This window comes from Ranitomeya variabilis, chromosome 4 (assembly GCF_051348905.1).
Source record: "Ranitomeya variabilis isolate aRanVar5 chromosome 4, aRanVar5.hap1, whole genome shotgun sequence".
In the NCBI taxonomy this organism is placed as follows: domain Eukaryota; kingdom Metazoa; phylum Chordata; class Amphibia; order Anura; family Dendrobatidae; genus Ranitomeya; species Ranitomeya variabilis.
In genome coordinates, this window is record NC_135235.1 from 668923311 (window position 1) to 668943965 (window position 20655).

General features: G+C 42.8%; 1 protein-coding gene across 2 annotated transcripts; it reads right to left on the bottom strand.

Annotated features, from left to right (window-relative positions):
• Positions 1-9181: 9181 nt before the first annotated feature.
• On the bottom strand, positions 9182-20655 carry LOC143766262 (gastrula zinc finger protein XlCGF66.1-like). 2 transcript variants are annotated; one of them, XM_077253793.1, is made up of 7 exons: positions 20564-20655; positions 17728-17874; positions 17419-17598; positions 17212-17335; positions 17031-17128; positions 15094-15184; positions 9182-10594 (listed from the first exon to the last, which is right to left on the bottom strand). In XM_077253793.1, exons 1-7 carry the CDS (start codon positions 20588-20590, stop codon positions 9783-9785), a joined length of 1479 nt encoding a protein of 492 aa, XP_077109908.1. In that variant the 5' UTR covers positions 20591-20655; the 3' UTR covers positions 9182-9782. The 2 variants fall into 2 exon arrangements, with proteins under 2 accessions (XP_077109908.1, XP_077109907.1); XM_077253792.1 differs by having other exon boundaries at positions 9182-10597.

Here is a 20655-nt window from a genome sequence, read left to right on the forward strand (position 1 = left end):
TGATGTTATGAGTTAATACTAGAGTCTTAAAGTAATTTCAGGATGGTGTATTGATAGGGTTTTCAGCTGACCATGAAAGTACCCTTTCTGTCTTCCTGCTATCTAGTAAGCGGACCTCGATTTTGCTAAACCTATTTTCATACTACGTTTGTCATTTTCATCTTAAATCACCGCCAATATATGTGGGGGCCTCTGTCTGCCTTTCGGGGAAATTTCTCTAGAGGTGAGCCAGGACTATATTTTCCTCTGCCAGGATTAGTTAGTCCTCCGGCCGGCGCTGGGCGTCTAGGGATAAAACGCAGGCTACGCTACCCGGCTACTGTTAGTTGTGCGGCAGGTTTAGTTCATGGTCAGTTTAAGTTTCCATCCTTCCAAGAGCTAGTTCCTATGTATGCTGGGCTATGTTCTCTTGCCATTGAGAACCATAACAGTTTGACCGGCCCACAAAGGGTTAAATTAATTGGCAGAGAAAGGAGAGAAAAAAGAAGTCTGCTGAAATTTTTTTTTTTTTTTTTTTCCTTCAGTTCTGAGTGTGCTTTCAATTGAATCACTTGCAAGTCTGCCTATATTGCAGCCTTCCTCTCTCTCTCTCCTTCTAATCCTGGAATGGCTCTGTGTTCACCTGTTTAAAATGGATATTCAGAGTTTAGCTGCAGGTTTGAATAATCTCACCACGAAAGTTCAAAATTTACAAGATTTTGTTGTTCATGTTCCTATATCTGAACCTAGAATTCCTTTGCCTGAATTTTTCTCGGGGAATAGATCTTGCTTTCAAAATTTCAAAAATAATTGCAAGTTGTTTTTGTCCCTGAAATCTCGCTCTGCTGGAGATCCTGCTCAGCAGGTCAGGATTGTGATTTCCTTGCTCCGGGGCGACCCTCAAGATTGGGCTTTTGCATTGGCTCCAGGGGATCCTGCGTTGCTCAATGTGGATGCGTTTTTTCTGGCCTTGGGGTTGCTTTATGAGGAACCTCATTTAGAGCTTCAGGCGGAAAAAGCCTTGATGTCCCTATCTCAGGGGCAAGATGAAGTTGAAATATACTGCCAAAAATTCCGTAAATGGTCTGTGCTTACTCAGTGGAATGAGTGCGCCCTGGCGGCGAATTTCAGAGAGGGTCTCTCTGATGCCGTTAAGGATGTTATGGTGGGGTTCCCTGTGCCTGCGGGTCTGAATGAGTCCATGACAATGGCTATCCAGATCGATAGACGTCTGCGGGAGCGCAAACCTGTGCACCATTTGGCGCTGTCTACTGAGAAGACGCCAGAGAATATGCAATGTGATAGAATTCTGTCCAGAAGCGAACGGCAGAATTTTAGACGAAAAAATGGGTTGTGCTTTTATTGTGGTGATTCAACTCATGTTATATCAGCATGCTCTAAGCGTACTAAGAAGCTTGATAAGTCAGTTTCAATTGGCACTTTTCAGTCTAAGTTTATTCTATCTGTGACCCTGATTTGTTCTTTATCATCTATTACCGCGGATGCCTATGTCGACTCTGGCGCCGCTTTGAGTCTTATGGATTGGTCCTTTGCCAAACGCTGTGGGTATGATTTAGAGCCTCTTGAAACTCCTATACCTCTGAAGGGGATTGACTCCACCCCATTGGCTAGTAATAAACCACAATACTGGACACAAGTAACTATGCGAATTAATCCGGATCATCAGGAGATTATTCGCTTTCTTGTGCTGTATAATCTACATGATGTGTTGGTGCTTGGATTGCCATGGCTGCAATCTCATAACCCAGTCCTCGACTGGAACGCTATGTCTGTGTTAAGCTGGGGATGTAAGGGGATGCATGGGGACGTACCTTTGGTTTCCATTTCGTCATCTATTCCCTCTGAGATTCCTGAATTCTTGTCTGACTATCGTGACGTTTTTGAAGAACCTAAGCTTGGTTCATTACCTCCGCACCGGGAGTGCGATTGTGCCATAGATTTGATTCCGGGTAGTAAATACCCTAAGGGTCGTTTATTTAATCTGTCTGTGCCTGAACATGCTGCTATGCGAGAATATATAAAGGAGTCCTTGGAAAAGGGACATATTCGTCCTTCGTCATCTCCCTTAGGAGCCGGTTTTTTCTTTGTGTCTAAGAAAGATGGCTCTTTGAGGCCGTGTATTGATTATCGGCTTTTGAATAAAATCACGGTTAAATATCAATATCCGTTGCCACTGCTGACTGATTTGTTTGCTCGCATAAAGGGGGCCAAGTGGTTCTCTAAGATAGATCTCCGTGGGGCGTATAATTTGGTGCGAATTAAGCAGGGGGATGAGTGGAAAACCGCATTTAATACGCCCGAGGGCCACTTTGAGTATTTGGTGATGCCTTTTGGCCTTTCAAATGCCCCTTCAGTCTTTCAGTCCTTTATGCATGACATTTTCCGTGATTATTTGGATAAATTTATGATCGTGTATCTGGATGATATTCTGATTTTTTCGGATGACTGGGACTCTCATGTCCAGCAGGTCAGGAGGGTTTTTCAGGTTTTGCGGTCTAATTCCTTGTGTGTGAAGGGTTCTAAGTGCGTTTTTGGGGTTCAAAAGATTTCCTTCTTGGGATACATTTTTTCCCCCTCTTCCATCGAGATGGATCCTGTCAAGGTTCGGGCTATTTGTGATTGGACGCAACCCTCTTCTCTTAAGAGTCTTCAGAAATTTTTGGGCTTTGCTAACTTTTATCGTCGATTTATTGCTGGTTTTTCTGATGTTGTTAAACCATTGACTGATTTGACTAAGAAGGGTGCTGATGTTGCTGATTGGTCCCCTGCTGCTGTGGAGGCCTTTCGGGAGCTTAAGCGCCGCTTTTCTTCCGCCCCTGTGTTGCGTCAGCCTGATGTTGCTCTTCCTTTTCAGGTTGAGGTCGACGCTTCTGAAATCGGAGCTGGGGCGGTTTTGTCGCAAAGAAGTTCCGACTGCTCCGTGATGAAACCTTGTGCTTTTTTTTCTCGTAAATTTTCGCCCGCCGAGCGGAATTATGATATTGGGAATCGAGAGCTTTTGGCCATGAAGTGGGCTTTTGAGGAGTGGCGTCATTGGCTTGAGGGGGCTAGACATCAGGTGGTGGTATTGACCGACCACAAAAATTTAATTTATCTTGAGTCCGCCAGACGCCTGAATCCTAGACAGGCGCGCTGGTCGTTGTTTTTCTCTCGGTTTAATTTTGTGGTGTCATACCTACCGGGTTCTAAGAATGTTAAGGCGGATGCCCTTTCTAGGAGTTTTGAGCCTGACTCCCCTGGTAATTCTGAACCTACAGGTATCCTTAAGGATGGAGTGATATTGTCTGCCGTTTCTCCAGACCTGCGGCGGGCCTTGCAGGATTTTCAGGCGGATAGACCTGATCGTTGCCCATCTGGTAGACTGTTTGTTCCTGATGATTGGACCAGTAAAGTCATTTCTGAGGTTCATTCTTCTGCGTTGGCAGGTCATCCTGGAATCTTTGGTACCAGGGATTTGGTGGCAAGGTCCTTCTGGTGGCCTTCCCTGTCACGAGATGTACGAGGCTTTGTGCAGTCTTGTGACGTTTGTGCTCGGGCCAAGCCTTGTTGTTCTCGGGCTAGTGGATTGTTGTTGCCCTTGCCTATCCAGAAGAGGCCTTGGACGCACATCTCGATGGATTTTATTTCGGATCTTCCTGTTTCTCAGAAGATGTCTGTTATCTGGGTGGTGTGTGACCGTTTCTCTAAGATGGTCCATTTGGTTCCCCTGCCTAAGTTGCCTTCTTCTTCCGAGTTGGTTCCTCTGTTTTTTCAAAATGTGGTTCGTTTGCATGGTATTCCGGAGAATATCGTTTCTGACAGAGGAACCCAATTCGTGTCTAGATTTTGGCGGGCATTCTGTGCTAGGATGGGCATAGATTTGTCTTTCTCGTCTGCTTTCCATCCTCAGACTAATGGCCAGACCGAGCGGACGAATCAGACTTTGGAGACATATTTGAGGTGTTTTGTGTCTGCAGATCAGGATGATTGGGTTGCTTTTTTGCCTTTAGCGGAGTTTGCCCTCAATAATCGAGCCAGCTCTGCCACCTTGGTGTCTCCTTTTTTCTGTAATTCGGGGTTTCATCCTCGATTTTCCTCCGGTCAGGTGGAATCTTCGGATTGTCCTGGAGTGGATGCTGTGGTGGAGAGGTTGCATCAGATTTGGGGGCAGGTGGTGGACAATTTGAAGTTGTCCCAGAAGAAGACTCAGCTTTTTGCCAACCGCCGGCGTCGGGTTGGTCCTCGGCTTTGTGTCGGGGACTTGGTGTGGTTGTCTTCTCGTTTTGTCCCTATGAGGGTTTCTTCTCCTAAGTTTAAGCCTCGGTTCATCGGCCCGTACAAGATATTGGAGATTCTTAACCCTGTGTCCTTCCGTTTGGACCTCCCTGCATCTTTTTCTATTCATAATGTTTTTCATCGGTCATTGTTGCGCAGGTATGAGGTACCGGTTGTGCCTTCCGTTGAGCCTCCTGCTCCGGTGTTGGTTGAGGGCGAGTTGGAGTACGTTGTGGAAAAAATCTTGGACTCCCGTGTTTCCAGACGGAAACTCCAGTATCTGGTCAAATGGAAGGGATACGGTCAGGAGGATAATTCTTGGGTGACTGCCTCTGATGTTCATGCCTCCGATCTGGTCCGTGCCTTTCATAGGGCTCATCCTGATCGCCCTGGTGGTTCTGGTGAGGGTTCGGTGCCCCCTCCTTGAGGGGGGGGTACTGTTGTGAAATTGGATTTTGGGCTCCCCCGGTGGCCACTGGTGGAATTGAACTTGTGTGCATCATCCCCTCTGTTCACCTGTTCCCATCAGGATGTGGGAGTCGCTATTTAACCTTGCTCCTCTGTCACTTCCATGCCGGTCAACATTGTAATCAGAAGCCTTTCTGTGCATGTTCCTGCTACCAGACAACTTCCAGCTAAGTCGGACTTTTGTCCTTGTTTGTTTTTTGCATTTTGTTCCAGTTCACAGCTGCAGTTTCGTTTCTGTGTCTGGAAAGCTCTTGTGATCTGAAATTGCCACTCTGATGTTATGAGTTAATACTAGAGTCTTAAAGTAATTTCAGGATGGTGTATTGATAGGGTTTTCAGCTGACCATGAAAGTACCCTTTCTGTCTTCCTGCTATCTAGTAAGCGGACCTCGATTTTTGCTAAACCTATTTTCATACTACGTTTGTCATTTTCATCTTAAATCACCGCCAATATATGTGGGGGCCTCTGTCTGCCTTTCGGGGAAATTTCTCTAGAGGTGAGCCAGGACTATATTTTCCTCTGCCAGGATTGGTTAGTCCTCCGGCCGGCGCTGGGCGTCTAGGGATAAAACGCAGGCTACGCTACCCGGCTACTGTTAGTTGTGCGGCAGGTTTAGTTCATGGTCAGTTTAAGTTTCCATCCTTCCAAGAGCTAGTTCCTATGTATGCTGGGCTATGTTCTCTTGCCATTGAGAACCATAACAAGAAGCTGTGTGTATTGTGGAACTGTGGCTTGTAGTGGTTGCATTAGATTCATGTCCATGGGTGTGTCGTATCACTGGTATCCATTTAGGAGTTGCATGTACCTGTAGGGGGATGTACGTAGTAGTGGCAGATCCAGGTGCTGATCCAGCACTGCGTGTCTAGAGGCAGTTGGTTGTATGGTGAATGGTTTCCGCCTTCCCCCAATGGTCAGTCATACAGGAACAGTGCGATCCACAGAGTATAAACCATCCATCAATCCGCGGTTACAAATTAGGAGTCCATAAAGGTACCAAATCCAGTAGAAAGTCCAAAAGAAAGTCCAAAAGAACAGACAACATAGAGAGAAAAAAGAAACAAAAGAGTAGCTGCTGCTGCAATGGGATGTCAGTAGCACGGCGCAGAGAATTCCTCTATGTAAAAGCTAATGTTAAAATCTAATTGAATACAGATTTCAATTGCATGTTATTTGGATGCTAGGTTGGAAAAATCGCATTGTACTCGCATTAAAATCGCATGACACTAGAATGATACTCGTCTGACTTTTCAGGAACAACTTTGGACCAATTTTATTCATGCTGAATCGTATGAACCCATACAAGAAGTATGGTCAAAAGCGGTTTCATGGAAAAAAAAAACATCAAAAGACAAGGGAGCACTACCACTGCCTGATTAAAGAAAGGTTCAATCTCCAGAGAAGTCAAACCTTCTCTGCCATAAGAACTATTCACCTGTGGAATAGTCTACCTCAGGAGCTGGTCACAGCACTTTAACACGAATGGTGTTAACACCTTAACCCTCGGGCGATTTTCCTCCCCTTGTTCCAAGAGCCATAACTTTTTTTTATTATTCCAGCCATATAGCCATGTGAGTACTTCATTTTAGTACTTCTGAATGACAGCATTCATTCAGCCACATAGTTTACTGGAAAACGGGAAAAAATTTCAAGTGAGGTGAAATTGCAAATAAAAGTGCAATTCCACAATGATTTTTTGAGTTTTTTATTTACCATGTTCACTATATGGTAAAACTAACATGGCATTATGATTCCCCAGGTCAGTACGAGTACGCAGATACCAACTATGTACAGTTTTTTATTTTTTTATTTAAGCAGTGAAAGAAAATTCAGAAATTTGTAAAAAAAATAATTTTTAGCTTTTATACTTTTGTCAGTACAATTGGCCCCATATAATGCTCCATACATAAAAAATAAAGAATGAAATATTCACCTTTGCCCGTTGCTCCAGTGCTCCGGTCTCCTCAGCGTCTTCTGACCCACTGCATCTGCTGGCCACAGACGGTGTGCTGTAGTGACGTCATTGTACCCTCTGGGCTGAGAAGTCATAGAGCTCAAACACAGAGGGGGAATGATGGGAGAGGGAGCATCAGTGGACGCGCTCTCTCCCATCGTTTTCAACTGTATCGGCATGCATTCAACGTAGTTGAAAGCACAATTTGGGGGTGTTCGCCACTGAGTGGACCCCTTGTTTGTCCAGGGCCCCGACACTTGTTCAGTTGTGCTGGCACTGCTCTGCCTCTTCCTGTATTTGATTGAAAGCACTTGCTTTGGAGTATTGCCTGATATAAATACCCAGCCCTGAAAACTCAAATAATAATGCAGGGACAAAGAGGACACATAGTTTTAGGGGCCAATTCCTCATCCTTCTCCTGTATAGCGGCCACTTGCTGCACAAAGTAGCGGTCAGCCGATGCTGATAGGAGAGGGAGATGAGAATGCGCATGTAGGTGTTTGCATGTTGGCACGCTCTTATTTCCCTCCCTTGAGAGTAGAGTCCACTTGCTGTTGTGTGATTCTTGTGCAGAAAGTCACCACTTTCTGCAAACAGGAGAGGAATGATAATGTACGCAAGCACAGTGTGAGAGTGGGCGCGTTCTCATCCCTCTCCTGTCAGTATCAGCCACCCAATACTTTGTGATCCTGTGTGCACTAATGGCGAACCAAAGTCTTCTCATTTACATAAATGTAATAAAACAATTTTTCTATACAACTAAACAAGCAAAATGTATAATACAAATATGATATTTATAGAGGCTAAGTCCGCCATGTTTTGGAGGTGACAAACTTTTTCCATATAACATCTTGGTCACTTAAAGGGAACCTGTCACCCCCAAAATGGCTGGTGAGGTAAGCTCACCGGCATCAGGGGCTTACCTACAGCATTCTGTAATGCTGTAGATAAGCCCCCGATGTTACCTGAAAGAGGAGAAAAAGACGTTAGATTATACTCACCCAGGGGCGGTCCCGCTGCGGTCCGGTCGGATGGGTGTCTCCGGTCCGCTCCGGCGCCTCCCATCTTCATTCCATGACGTCCTCTTCGGGTCTTTACGCCGCGGCTCTGGCACAGGCGTACTTTGTCTGCCCTGTTCAGGGCAAAGTACTGCAGTGCGCAGGCGCCGGGCCTCTCTGACCTTTCCGGCGCCTGCGCACTGCAGTACTTTGCTCTGCCCTCAACAGGGCAGACAAAGTACGCCTGCGCCGGAGCCGCGGCGTAAACACCCGAAGAGGACGTCATGGAATGAAGATGGTAGCGCCGGAGCGGACCGGAGACACCCATCCGACCTGACCGCACCGGGACCGCCCCTGGGTGAGTATAATCTAACGTCTTTTTCTCCTCTTTCAGGTAACATCGGGGGCTTATCTACAGCATTACAGAATGCTGTAGATAAGCCCCTGATGCCGGTGAGCTTACTTCACCAGCCATTATGGGGGTGACATGTTCCCTTTAATATCAGAACAAAACATTAAGTTATGAAGAAAGCGGAGTGTTCCATTGGCCATCGAGAATAGGGATGTCATCCTTCTCCGATTTGTTTTTAACTTGCACTGAAGTGAAGTGAGGAGCTTTATAAAAAGAATATCTGAGTTTTGGATCAGCAACCAAATTTATAAACATATCAAAAGGTGACATTTTTGTTTTCATGGTGTATGGGTGTCAGAATTACAAACAGGCTCGGATTGGCCCATAGGAGAACCCACCGGTAGGCCGCTGTGAAGGAGTACTCATGAATTACTCATCACACTTGATTCACAATTTGCAGAAATGGGTATAATCTAATCATTCATTGAACAAGTTATCCAAGTTAATATTACCTAAAAGCAAAAGTAAATTTATACACTAGTGTCAGGTTATTTTTGCATGTAGCTGAACAGTGGGCCGCAAGAATCAATATTGCTGGTGGACTTTTGCCAACCCAGTCCCACACTGATAATAAGTACTTACCGTATTTTTCGCTTTGTAAGACGCTCCGGATTATAAGACGCACCCCAAATTTTGAGGAGAAAAATAGGAAAAAAACTTTTTTTAATAAATTGGTGGAGCTTCTTATAATCCATGTGTCTTATTGTTTACCGGGGGTGGTGGCAGCGGTGATGCAGGGTCGCTGCTGGAGGAGGCAGGAGTGGAGTGTTGCTGCAGGCTGGGATGAGGGGGTGTGCAGGTGTCCTGTGCTGCGGGGGGCTCCTGTGCTGCACGGAGGCTTCTGTGCTGCATCGGGGCTTCTGTGCTGCGGGGGGCTTCGGTGCTGCAGGGGTGTCTCCGGTGATGGTGGCGTCTGCGGTACTGTAGGGGGGCTCTGCCGACATTTTGTGGAAGGCCAGAGACCCCAGCAGTTGTCCATGCTTTCCTCTGTGATGTACTTCGGGAAAATGGCCGCTGGGACCAAGATCTTGGGAGATGAGATCTCAGCACTGAAATCTCTTCTCCCGAGATCTTGGTGCCGAGATCTCTATCTGCGCATGCGCCGCCTCCCGGTGGCCATTTTCCTGAAGTCCGTCACACAGGAAAGCATGGATGAACTGCCGGGGTGCTCTGGCCTTTCACAAAATGTCGGCAGAGCCCCCCACTGCACCGAAGACGCCAGCATCACCCTCGGCAGCAGTGGACACCGGCGGCAGCGGACACCCTCTCATCCCAGCCTGCAACGGTAGCGGTAAGCGGTATATCCGCTTTGTAAGACGCACCCCCATTTCCCCCACAAATTTGGGGGAAATAAAGTGCGTCTTACAAAGCGTAAAATAGGGTACATAAGTGATTATGTGGTAAGACAAAGTCTGATTGAAGCCATTCAAAGCTTTTGATAACTCAATTATTTCTAAGATAAACAAATGTTAAAAAAGCTAGCTCCCTGTGTGTGTCCCTTACTGTTCAATAATGTGATTTGTGTGCATAAAATCTCAAACATTCAGGACCTGAAAATGTTTTTCCTTTGTTATATTTTTTATGGTCATTTAGAGCTGGCTTTTGGATTAAAATGCTTTACTCCTATATAAAAGTGGCTATAGCAGTGTGTGAATTATTTAATTTTTATTTAGAATATTTATGGGCATTAAAATGGATTCATAGCTTGTGAATTCTCTGATGTCTACATAAAACAGTTTTCTGATTTTTTCCACATTCTGAACATGAATATGGCTTCTCCCCCGTGTGAATTCTCTGATGTTTAACAAGATTTGTTTTAGCAGTATAACATTTCCCACATTCTTCACAAGAAAATGGTTTCTCCCCTGTGTGACTTCTCTTATGCTTAATAAGATTTGATATCTGGTTAAAACAGTTCCCACATTCTGAGCATGAATAAGGCTTTACTCCGGTGTGAACATTTTGATGTTTAAGAAGAGATGATTTATCGGTAAAAAGTGCACCACATTCTGAACATGAATATGGCTTCTCCCCTGTGTGAATCCGATAATGTCTAACAAGATCTGATTTCTCTCTAAAAATTTTTCCACATTCTGAACATGAAAATCGCTTTGTTCCTGTGTGAATTCTCTGATGTCTAAGAAGATTTGATTTCTCTCTAAAGTATTTCCCACATTCTTCACAAGAAAATGGCCTCTCCCCAGCATGAATTTTCTTGTGTTTAATAAGATTAGAGTTCCAGCTAAAATATTTTCCACATTCAGAACATGAAAATAGCTTCTTCACTGCATAAAGTCTTTGATTTATGACACCTTTTTTAGGACGTTTATTATTCTTCACATGTTGTGATGAATTAGAAGATAGGAACTGATAAGGATCAGATGATTTGCTGTGAAGGGCTATATTTGGAATTATGACATGCTCTTTGTATGGCTCTTGTGTGATACCACCATCATTTGCTTTACAATCAAAAGATATCCATTGTACATCTGAGCTCCTGATACAGTTATCTGCTAAGAAAAAAATCAATTTTATTATTTTGAAATGATAATCACCTAAAATTTATGCTGATATTTTAAACCTAAAATTAGCTTTTTAAAGGGAACCTGTCACCAGGAATAACGAGGTTAACCTGCAGAAATTATCTTTATTCTCCCCACCAGAATTCAGTGTTCAGTTATAGGGGCAGCGCTGGACAAGTCATTGCTCTGAGTACACCGAGCGGCTGCTGTAACCGTGCCCGCGGCCCTGACTGACACAACTGTGCCCCCAGCCCTGATTGACACTCCCGTGCATTGCGGCCAGCTGCCAGTCAGGTCCGGGGGCGTGTATACAGCAGCCGCTCCGTATACTCAGAGAAATGCATTTGGCTGTGTGCAGATGCCGGACAGCATAATAACGCCACCTCGGACAGACTTGGGGTTAGCCACACTGTTTGTGAAATTCCAGATTAACCCCAGTCTTCAACCTTTAACCCCGGTACATGAATCTTGACTTACAAGAGATTCCACTTTATTTCTTGCCATGGAAGGGCTGGAGGTGAGAACCAAAGCTGAGACAAGTGAAGAGAGGGCAGAACCAGGAGTGCACCAAAAGTGCAAAATCAGCAGTCAAAGAATGATCAGGAAACAGGCCAGGGGCAGACAACAGGAATTCAACAAGTAACACAGAAGAAGACAGCACAAGGCAGGGCCAGAAAAAAACTTTAGTTGGCAATGATAGTTTGAGGTTCAGGGGTTTAAATAGATTACGGCTCATAGAAAGGTACCAGGAATTTGTACAAAGAAAAATATAGGAACTATATAGGACTACAATGTTGCTGCTCATCAAATGCTTAGTGGCGAATCGTATAGGGAGCTAGGTGTTGATAAAAAATAAAAAAAATAAAAAGTATTTTATACTTATAAGAAACATGAAGGCCAAGCCCCAAGGTTCTTTTCACGTGGCTTACATCTCTCTTCCTTGATAATTAGGAGGAAAGTTTTTAAAATTCTAGACTTTTCTAGACTTGTCTCCCAACAAGCAAATCCGGGACGTCACTGGTCGGAAATTGGAAAGGGAGCTGCCAGCGGTGGATCTTGATGATGGTTGTGGTGATTGGGTGGTTTTACCCGCAATCCCTTGATCTACAATCAAATTTTATTCTTATAACGTGACTGTTGTTCCATAGATTGATCATCTATGGACGACAACATGATTTGTTTTATTCTGATATCTCCAAGAACTTTAGTGTGTATAAACATTTTAACTGAATTGCCACCTTACGTATACAGTGGGGAAAATAAGTATTTGATTTTGCACGTTTTCCCACCTACAAAGAATGGAGAGGTCTGTAATTTTTATCGTAGGTACACTTCAACTGTGAGAGACAGAATAAAAAAATAAAAACCAGAAAATCACATTGTATCATTTTTAAATAATTCAATTGCATTTTATTGTATGAAATAAGTATTTGATCACTTCCAAAGACATACTGATAGGGAATTTAGATTATGAGCCCCATCAGGGACAGTATGTGCAAAACTGTAAAGTGCTGCGGAATATGTTAGCGCTATATAAAAATAAAGATTATTATTATTATTATTATTATCATCATCAACCAGCAAGAATTCAAGCTCTCACAGACCTGTTAGTTTTTCTTTAAGAAGCCTTCCTACTCTGCACTCATTACCTGTATTAATTGTATGTGTTTGAACTCATTACCTGCATATAAGACACCTGTCCACACACTCAATCAATCACACTCCAACCTCTCCACCCTGGCCAAGAGCAAAGAGCTGTCTAAGGACACCAGAGACAAAATTGTAGATTTGCACAAGGTCGGGATATGCTACAGAACAATAAGCAAGCAGCTTGGTGAGAAGGCAACAACTGTTGGCGCAGTATTGATGGGAGGATGGATGGGGTGATGTATCGCAAAATTTTGGCCAACCCTCTCTCAGTAACAGCATTGAAGATGGGTTGTGGCTGAGTCTTCCAGCATAACAATGACCAGAAACACACAGCCAGGGCAACTAAGGAGTGGCTCTGTAAGAAGCATTTCAAAGTCCTGGAGTGGCCTAGCCAGTTTCCAGACCTGAACCCAATAGAAAATCTTTGGAGGGAGCTGAAACTCAATGTTACTCAGCGACAGCCCCAAAACCTGGAAGATCTTGAGGAGATGGCCAAAATCCCTGCAAACTTGGTAAAGAGCTACAGTAAATGTCTGATCTTTCCAATTGCAAACCAAAGGTTTATGTACCAAACATTAATTTCTGTTTTCCTATCGCATCAACTACTTATTTCACGCAATAAAATGCTAATTAATTATGTAAAAATCATACAATGTGATTTTCTGCTTTTTTTTTTTTTTTTAAAGATTCTGTCTCTCACAGTGTACCTACGATAAAAATTACAGACCTCTCCATTCTTTGTAGGTGGGACAAATTGCAAAATCGGCAGTGTATCAAATACTTATTTTCCTCACTGTATGTAGCCATGTACAGACCATACTTTGATTCGTACCGATAGCATATCTCGACTTGCTGCAAGTTGACTCTCCACTTTAGTCCGTTGGGATTGTGCTCTTCAAGGAAAAAAGCTGAAGTGCATCCACCCTCAAGCCCAAGTAATTTGGTCATATCCTTTTGTAACTTTTTCCGTTACTATTTTATAGGAGATGTGTCATCCAACTGTTGGGCTGAGTGGATAAAATTATCAGATTATAATTATTCATTGGTTATAGACTAGCGACAATTATGGCTGAGCAGCAGGGTACTTCATTATGATAACCCTTATTTAAGCATTGTGGCCAATTTCTTCACATCTGTCATCTTGTGTTAAGAATTGGGGATGACAGCACATACAGTTGACATAAAAGAATATCCCTTATGAAATAAGGGAAATAAAGTTTTTATCATGTAAAAATATCACACCAAGAAGAATCGTTTCAGAACTTTTTCAACCTTTAATGTCACCCATAATCTGTGAAAATCCAGTGAGAAACAAATTGAAATCCCCCTAAAAGAATGTGGTTGCTTAAGTGTGGACACCCTTTTATTATTGGGGATGTAGCTGTGTTCAGAATTAGCCATTTAAACTCAAGTTACATAGTAATCAGTGCACAATTTACATATTTTTTCAGGGATTCTGATTAATTGCATATAAAGTTTCGCTGCTCTAGGAGGATTTTCCTGATATTTTCTTGCATTTTTTAACAAAAGCTGAGGTCTGTAAACAGCTTACAACATAGCAAAAGGATCTCATTGTTGAAAGTTATCAGTCAAGAGAAGGGTTCAAATCATTAGATAGATCACAAAACACTGTTCACAAGGTTAGGAAGAAGTGGCATAAATTTATTACAATACTGACAATACCTAGTACTGGACATCTTTCAAAACTGATGAAAAGATAAGAACAAATTTGGTCCAGGAGGCTGCCAAAAGGCCCATAGAAACATTAAAGGAGCTGCAGGAATTTATGTCAAGTACTGGTTGTATACTGCATGTGACAACAGTCTCCCATATTTTTCATATGTCTGGCCTGTGGGGGAGGGTGGCAGGATGGAAGCCTTTTCTTACATAAAAAAATCCAAACCTGGCTATATTTTTCCAAAACCTACATCCTGTCTGCCAATAGCAAGTGGTAAAAAGTGTTATGATGAGACTGAGGTTGAACTTTTTGATCATAATTCACAAAAAAGAACACCATACCCACAGTCAAGCAAAACACAGGCAGCATTATGGTTTGGGCTGTTTTTCAGCAGCTGGAACTGGGGTTTTAAGTAGATCTACATATCAGTCAATTTTAAAACAAAACCTTCAGGTCTATGAAGCTGAAAATGAGGAGGAATTTCACCTTTCAACACAACAACCACAACAACCTAAGCGACCTTCAAATCCTCAAAAGAACGGCTTCTCCAGAAGAACAAAGTTTTGGAATGACCCATTCAGAGCCCAAATTTGTGTCTAAAGATGGTGCCGAAAATAGAAGATGCCCCCGTAATATGACAGTTCGGGAGCTACTGTAAGGAAAAGTGGGAAAAGACTGCCAATATTAGATGCGCTGTGCTGATAGACTCCTACCGAAAATGAGAAAATGTTATAAATTCAAAGGGAATTTCATCAAAGTATTAGTTTAAAGCCATGATCACACATTTAGTATGCGGTCAGGATTTTACATCAGTATTTGTAAGCCAAAATCAGGAGTGGGTGAAATATGTAGAAGGGGTGATATGTTACTCTTATACTTTTCCTCTGATTGTTCCACTCCTGGCTTTGGCTTACAAATACTGATGTGAAATATTGACCAAATACTGAACGTGTGAATGTGGCCTAAGAGTGAGCCTATTTATGCAACCACATTATTTTAGCTCTTTATTTTTCTTTTTCCATCCGAACAAATTTCAGTTTTATTTCAATTGAAATGTGCAGACTATGGGTGACATTGAAGGGGAAAAGGGTTCTGCAATTATTCTTCTTTACATGTCAAACAAAGCAGCTTTTTAATCACTTTTTATTATATATATCACCTGGGTAGTCAAATGTTGGAATCTCCTCTTTACACCGCTCATCCCCACTCAAATAAGTCTCTGTAGTATTAATATAGGTCAGATCTTCATCCTGAAACAAATATTGTACAAGTCACAGACAGGTGGAGAAGTCACATCTACACACGAGGTCAAAATTGTTGGTACCCCTTGTTTAATGACAGAAAAACCCACAATGGTCACAGAATTAACTTTAATCTGACAAAAGTAATAATAAATAAAAGATCTATGAAAATGAACAAATGAAAGTCAGACATTGCTTTTTAACCATGCTTCCACAGAATTTAAAAAAAAAAAAAAAAAAATAGGCCTGGACTGGACAGAAATGATGGTACCCCTGAAAATAATGTGACAAAAGGGACATGTTAAATCGCGGTGTGTCCACTAACTAGCAGCACAGGTGTCTACAATCTTGGAGTCAGTGAGTGGCCTGTATATAGGGCTACATATACTCACTGTGCTGTTTGGTGACATGGTGTGTATCACACTCAACATGGACCAGAGGAAGCGAAGGAAAGAGTTGTCTCAGGAGATTAGAAAGAAAGTTATAGATAAACATGTTATAGGTAAAAGTTATAAGATCATCGCCAAGCCGCTTGATGTTCCTGTAACTACAGTTGCACATACAATATTATTCAGAAATTTAAGATCCATGGGACTGTAGCCAACCTTCCTGCACAAGGCCGCAGGAGGAAAATTGATGACAAATCAAAGAGACGGATAATACGAATGGTAACAAAAGAGCCCAGAAAAACTTCTAAACAGATTAAAGGTGAACTTCAAGCTCAAGGAACATCAGTGTCAGATCGCACCATCCGTTGTTGTATGAGCCAAAGTGGACTTCATGGGAGATGACCCAAGAGGACACCATTGTTGAAAAAAAAAATCATAAAAAAGCCAGACTGGAATGAGACTGCAATTTGCTAAAATACATGTTGACACGCCACAAAGCTTCTGGGAGACTGTCCTATGGACAGATGAGACAAAAATTGAACTTTTTGGCAAGGCACATCAGCTCTATGTTCACAGATGGAAAAATGAAGCGTATCAAGAAAAGAACACTGTCCCTACTGTGAAACATGGAGGAGGCTCTGTTATGTTCTGGGGCTGCTTTGCTGCATCTGGTACAGGGTGTCTAGAATCTGTGCAGGGTACAATGAAATCTCAAGACTATCAAGGGATTCTAGAGAGAAATGTGCTGCCCAGTGTCAGAAAGCTTGGTCTCAGTCGCAGGTCATGGGTCTTGCAACAGGATAACGACCCAAAACACACAGCTAAAAACACCCAAGAATGGCTAAGAGGAAAACAATGGACTATTCTGAAGTGGCCTTCTATGAGTCCTGACCTAAATCCTATTGAGCTTCTTTGGAAAGAGCTGAAACATGCCGTCTGGAAAAGGCAACCTTCAAACACAAGACAATTGGAGCAGTTTGCTCTTGAGGAGTGGGCCAAAATACCTGTCGAGAGGTGCAGAAGTCTCATTGACAGTTAAAGGAATCATTTGATTGCAGTGATTGCCTCAAAAGGTTGTGCAACAAAATATTAAGTTAAGGGTACCATCATTTCTGTCCAGGCCTATTTCATGAGTTTTATTTTATTTTTTTTAATTCTGTGGAAGCATGGTTAAAAAGCAATGTCTGACTTTCATTTGTTCATTTTCATAGATTTTTAATTTATTATTACTTTTGACAGATTCAAGTTATTTCTGTGACCATTGTGGGTTTTTCTGTCATTAAACGAGGGGTATCAACAATTTTTACCATGTGTGTATGATCAGCTCTAATCCTGCCATTTCCACCGTTCTCATTACACAAGTATAAAACATAAAATCCTGGTGGATAAAACAAGACTGAGCACAAAACCTTCACAGCCGTCTACACATCATAGAGGAGGTCTCATGACACCTTCTCTCCATCTACCTGATGATCCTGAGGAACATTGGGATCTTCTTGTTTACAGTCCTGTGGAAGAAGAGGATGGGGACATCTCTCTGTTGTTGTCCTCTCACTGGATAGAACTGGAGAAAACACATACAACGACAGAATTAATTCTTTACATACAGATAATTTTAGGCTGTGTGTATTTAGTCCTGTCTATTACCTGGTGATGTGAGGGGCTGGGGAACCTCCATCATGACATCCTTGTACAGATCTTTGTGTCCTTCTAAATACTGCCACTCCTCCATGGAGAAATAGATGGTGACATCCTCACACCTTATAGGAACCTGACACATACAATGATACCATCATCCTCCCAATCCCTTCATAGCGTTACTGTGTAATGTCCCAGCATTCCCAGCAGTGTTACCTCTCCAGTCAGCAGCTCAATCATCTTGTAGGTGAGTTCTAGGATCTTCTGGTCATTGATGTCCTCATGTATCAGGAGGTGAGGTGGAGGCCCCATAATTGGGCTCAGGGGTCTTCCCCGACCCTCAGACACAGGGTCCTGACAGCACTCACAAGAGGTCTTCTTCACTACTGTGTAATCCTGGTTGTGGAGAGACACATTAATAAATCTCACTACAGACATTCCCAGAGTCCTCACCTCTCCAGTTCTGTCCATCTGTTATTCCCGTAGATAAGAATTATGTAATGTGACGTCATCAGAATCTCTCACCTCTCCAGTAAGCCGGAAGAGGATCTCTAGGGTGAGGCATAATATCCTCTCCGCCATCTTGTCTCTTTCCCTATCCATCCTTGACCGGTGAATCAGGAAAATTCTCTTATATAGATCTTCACTCAGAGTATCCAATATTATAGGGAACTGAATAGAAATAATATGAGCTGTTGAAAAAACATGTAATTGTGTATTTCACATGGTATTTTGCTGGCGTTGTGATGCCAGTATAAATCAATAATGAGGACTTCACACATCTAAGCGGTCACACAAAGAATACTTAGGTCCTCTCACTTGGGGTCACAGGAGTTAAAAATAAATTCAGATAGTTTTGAAGATATTTAACAACATGAAGATCTTAGCATACAAGACAATAGTGTTTGTACAGTAAGTAAAATATGGTAACGGTTCATTTGTAGACATTTCATCACTCCACGATGAGTTCTGTAAAGATGATGTCTTATAATTCCATCTGCTACTCTACGATTTGATGTGCGTAAGAAAAATGCTTTTTCTTCTTAATTGCTGTAAACAGATTCCACATCTGACCCCCTGACAAAGCTATAAAGTGAAACCAATTAGTTATTAACCTAAAGCTCATCTTCACTGTGATTCTGATTTGTTATTAAGCAATTATAATCCTTGTGTTATGTAAATGTATGCGTTTTAGGGGCCACTAATAAACCTTACCTTTTTATAGCGCTAAAAAAAAACTTGGCATTGTTGTTTGGTGCATCTTGGTGCCAAACATTTAAGTGCAACTTCCCACTTGCTTGGTTTAAATCTGTCTCTTACCTGGTTCAATGAAGTCAGAGCAGTCAAATAACTGGGGGGAGGATGGAGATTGCAGGAAACAAGGAGCTGGGATGATTGCTGCCAATCAAGCACAGTGATACCGTTGTATGTAAACCAGGTATTGGTACTTTTGGCAGTGTGGACAGGTGCCAAGTCCTGCTAGAGAATGAAATTTCCATCTCCAAAAAGCTTGTCGGCAGAGGGAAGCATGAAGTGCTCTAAAATGTCCTGGTAGATGGGTGCGCTGACTTTGGTCTTGATAAAACACAGTGGACCTACACCGGCAGATGACATGGCTCCCCAAACCATCACTGATTATGGAAACTTCACACTAGACCTCAAGCAGCTTGGATTGTGGTCTCTCCACTCTTCCACCCGACTCTGTGACCTTGATTTCCAAATGAAATGCAAAATTTACTTTCATCTGAAAACACCTTGGACCACTGATCAACAGTCCAGTTATTTTTCTCCTTGGCCCAGGTAAGACGCTTCTGGCGTTGTCTATTGGTCATGAGTGGCTTGTCACATGGAATGCGACACTTGTAGCCCATGTCCTGGATACGTCTGTGTGTGGTGGCTCTTGAAGCAATGACTCCAGCAGCAGTCCTCTCCTTGTGAATCTCCCCAAAATTTTTGAATGACCTTTTCTTAACAATCCTTTCAAGGCTGCGGTTATCACGGTTGCTTGTGCACCTTTTTCTACCACACTTTTTCCTGCCACTCAACTTTCCATTAATATGCTTGGATACAGCACTCCGTGAACAGCCAGCTTCTTTGGCAATGACCTGTTGTGGCTTACCCTCCTTGTGGAGTGTTAATGACTGCCTTCTGGACATCTGTCAAGTCAGCAGTCTTCCCCATGATTGTGGAGACTATTGAAAGAGACTAAGGGACCTTTTTATACGCTTAGGAAGCCTTTGCAGGTGTTTTATGTTAATTATTCTAATTTACTGAGATAATGACTTTTGGGTTTTCATTGGCTGTAAGCCATAATCATCAACATTAACAGAAGACAGTCTGCTTCTAATCCTATCGTGTGACACAATCCGTGTATCTAATTCCTTCAGCATAGTGGATGAATGTGAAATAATCAGGTGAGAAACATATTGTTTTTAAATATATATATATTTTTTGTTGTTGTTGGAGACAAATTTTGTCTTTACTCTACTTTTTACCTTCTTGCTGTTGGAGTGTCACACACCTGGGTCACCTTACTGCTATGTGTGGTACAGTGAGCACCGCAGTGCCAACTAATAAAGTCTGGGCTGCCGGCCGTCTTTGGTGTCGATGTCCAATTCTCGGTATCACATTGCAGTCAAATGTCTGCGCACAGAACAAGTGTATAGGGCGAGGCCAAGCCCAATAGGTTCTGCCTGGAAGTATGTATAACGTATACGTACCTGCCATTCCCAGCTCAGAAACCGGCGGGGATATGCATTAGTCTGCTGACTAATTGATTTGGACCGGACAACCCATTTAAGTGCCTAGGTGGTTGTTTTTTTAGGAATTTTACAACAGGCGTGTAGAGATATACTCTGTATGTTGGAGAGCGATATATACAAAGCATACAGCTATGGGAGAAACTCCGGCTAACATCAAGGGGGGCTGAGGCCGGCAATTATAGGGGGCAATGGATAATGGAAGGCAATTATAAAGGGGGCTGTGGCTGATACAAGACAAAAACGTAATTCTGGGCTGTAAGTATAGGGGGCTGTGACTGATCATAATGAGATACGTGCATGACATAGGCAATAGTCACTCCAGGCTGACGATAAGGGTCGGCACAGACACCGTTCACGCTATGGGGCTCCTTACTTCTTTCTGTGGGCCAATGGTTCACGTGAGAATGGTGCAGAAATATCCTACAGGGTGAATCAACGAGCAGCAAATGGATAATATCTGTGTGCGGGAAACATGTCACAGTGAGAATGTTCAAAACCTCCTGTAAAACCTCTAAAAAGCAGTTTCATAACAAATCTACAATGCACGAGTGTGACCAGCGGCCAATCCTGATAGAGAATAACGGGGCTCCAGCACCTACCTCCACCTGCAGAGCCGCACACCACATATATGGCTGCTCTGTGCGCACAGGACCTGTGATGAGGTCACAGGAGGGGAGGAGTCAGGGGTCAC

Bases quoted from the DNA above. Each gene is read 5' to 3' on its own strand.
- LOC143766262 (XM_077253792.1), bottom strand. From the start codon at position 20,590: ATGTGGTGTGCGGCTCTGCAGGTGGAG. The intron at 17,336-17,418 runs GTAACACTGCTG...TGTATGTGTCAG, and splicing joins TTGAGCTGCTGACTGGAGAG to GTTCCTATAAGGTGTGAGGA. The intron at 17,129-17,211 runs GTAATAGACAGG...TGTTTTCTCCAG, and splicing joins CCAGCCCCTCACATCACCAG to TTCTATCCAGTGAGAGGACA.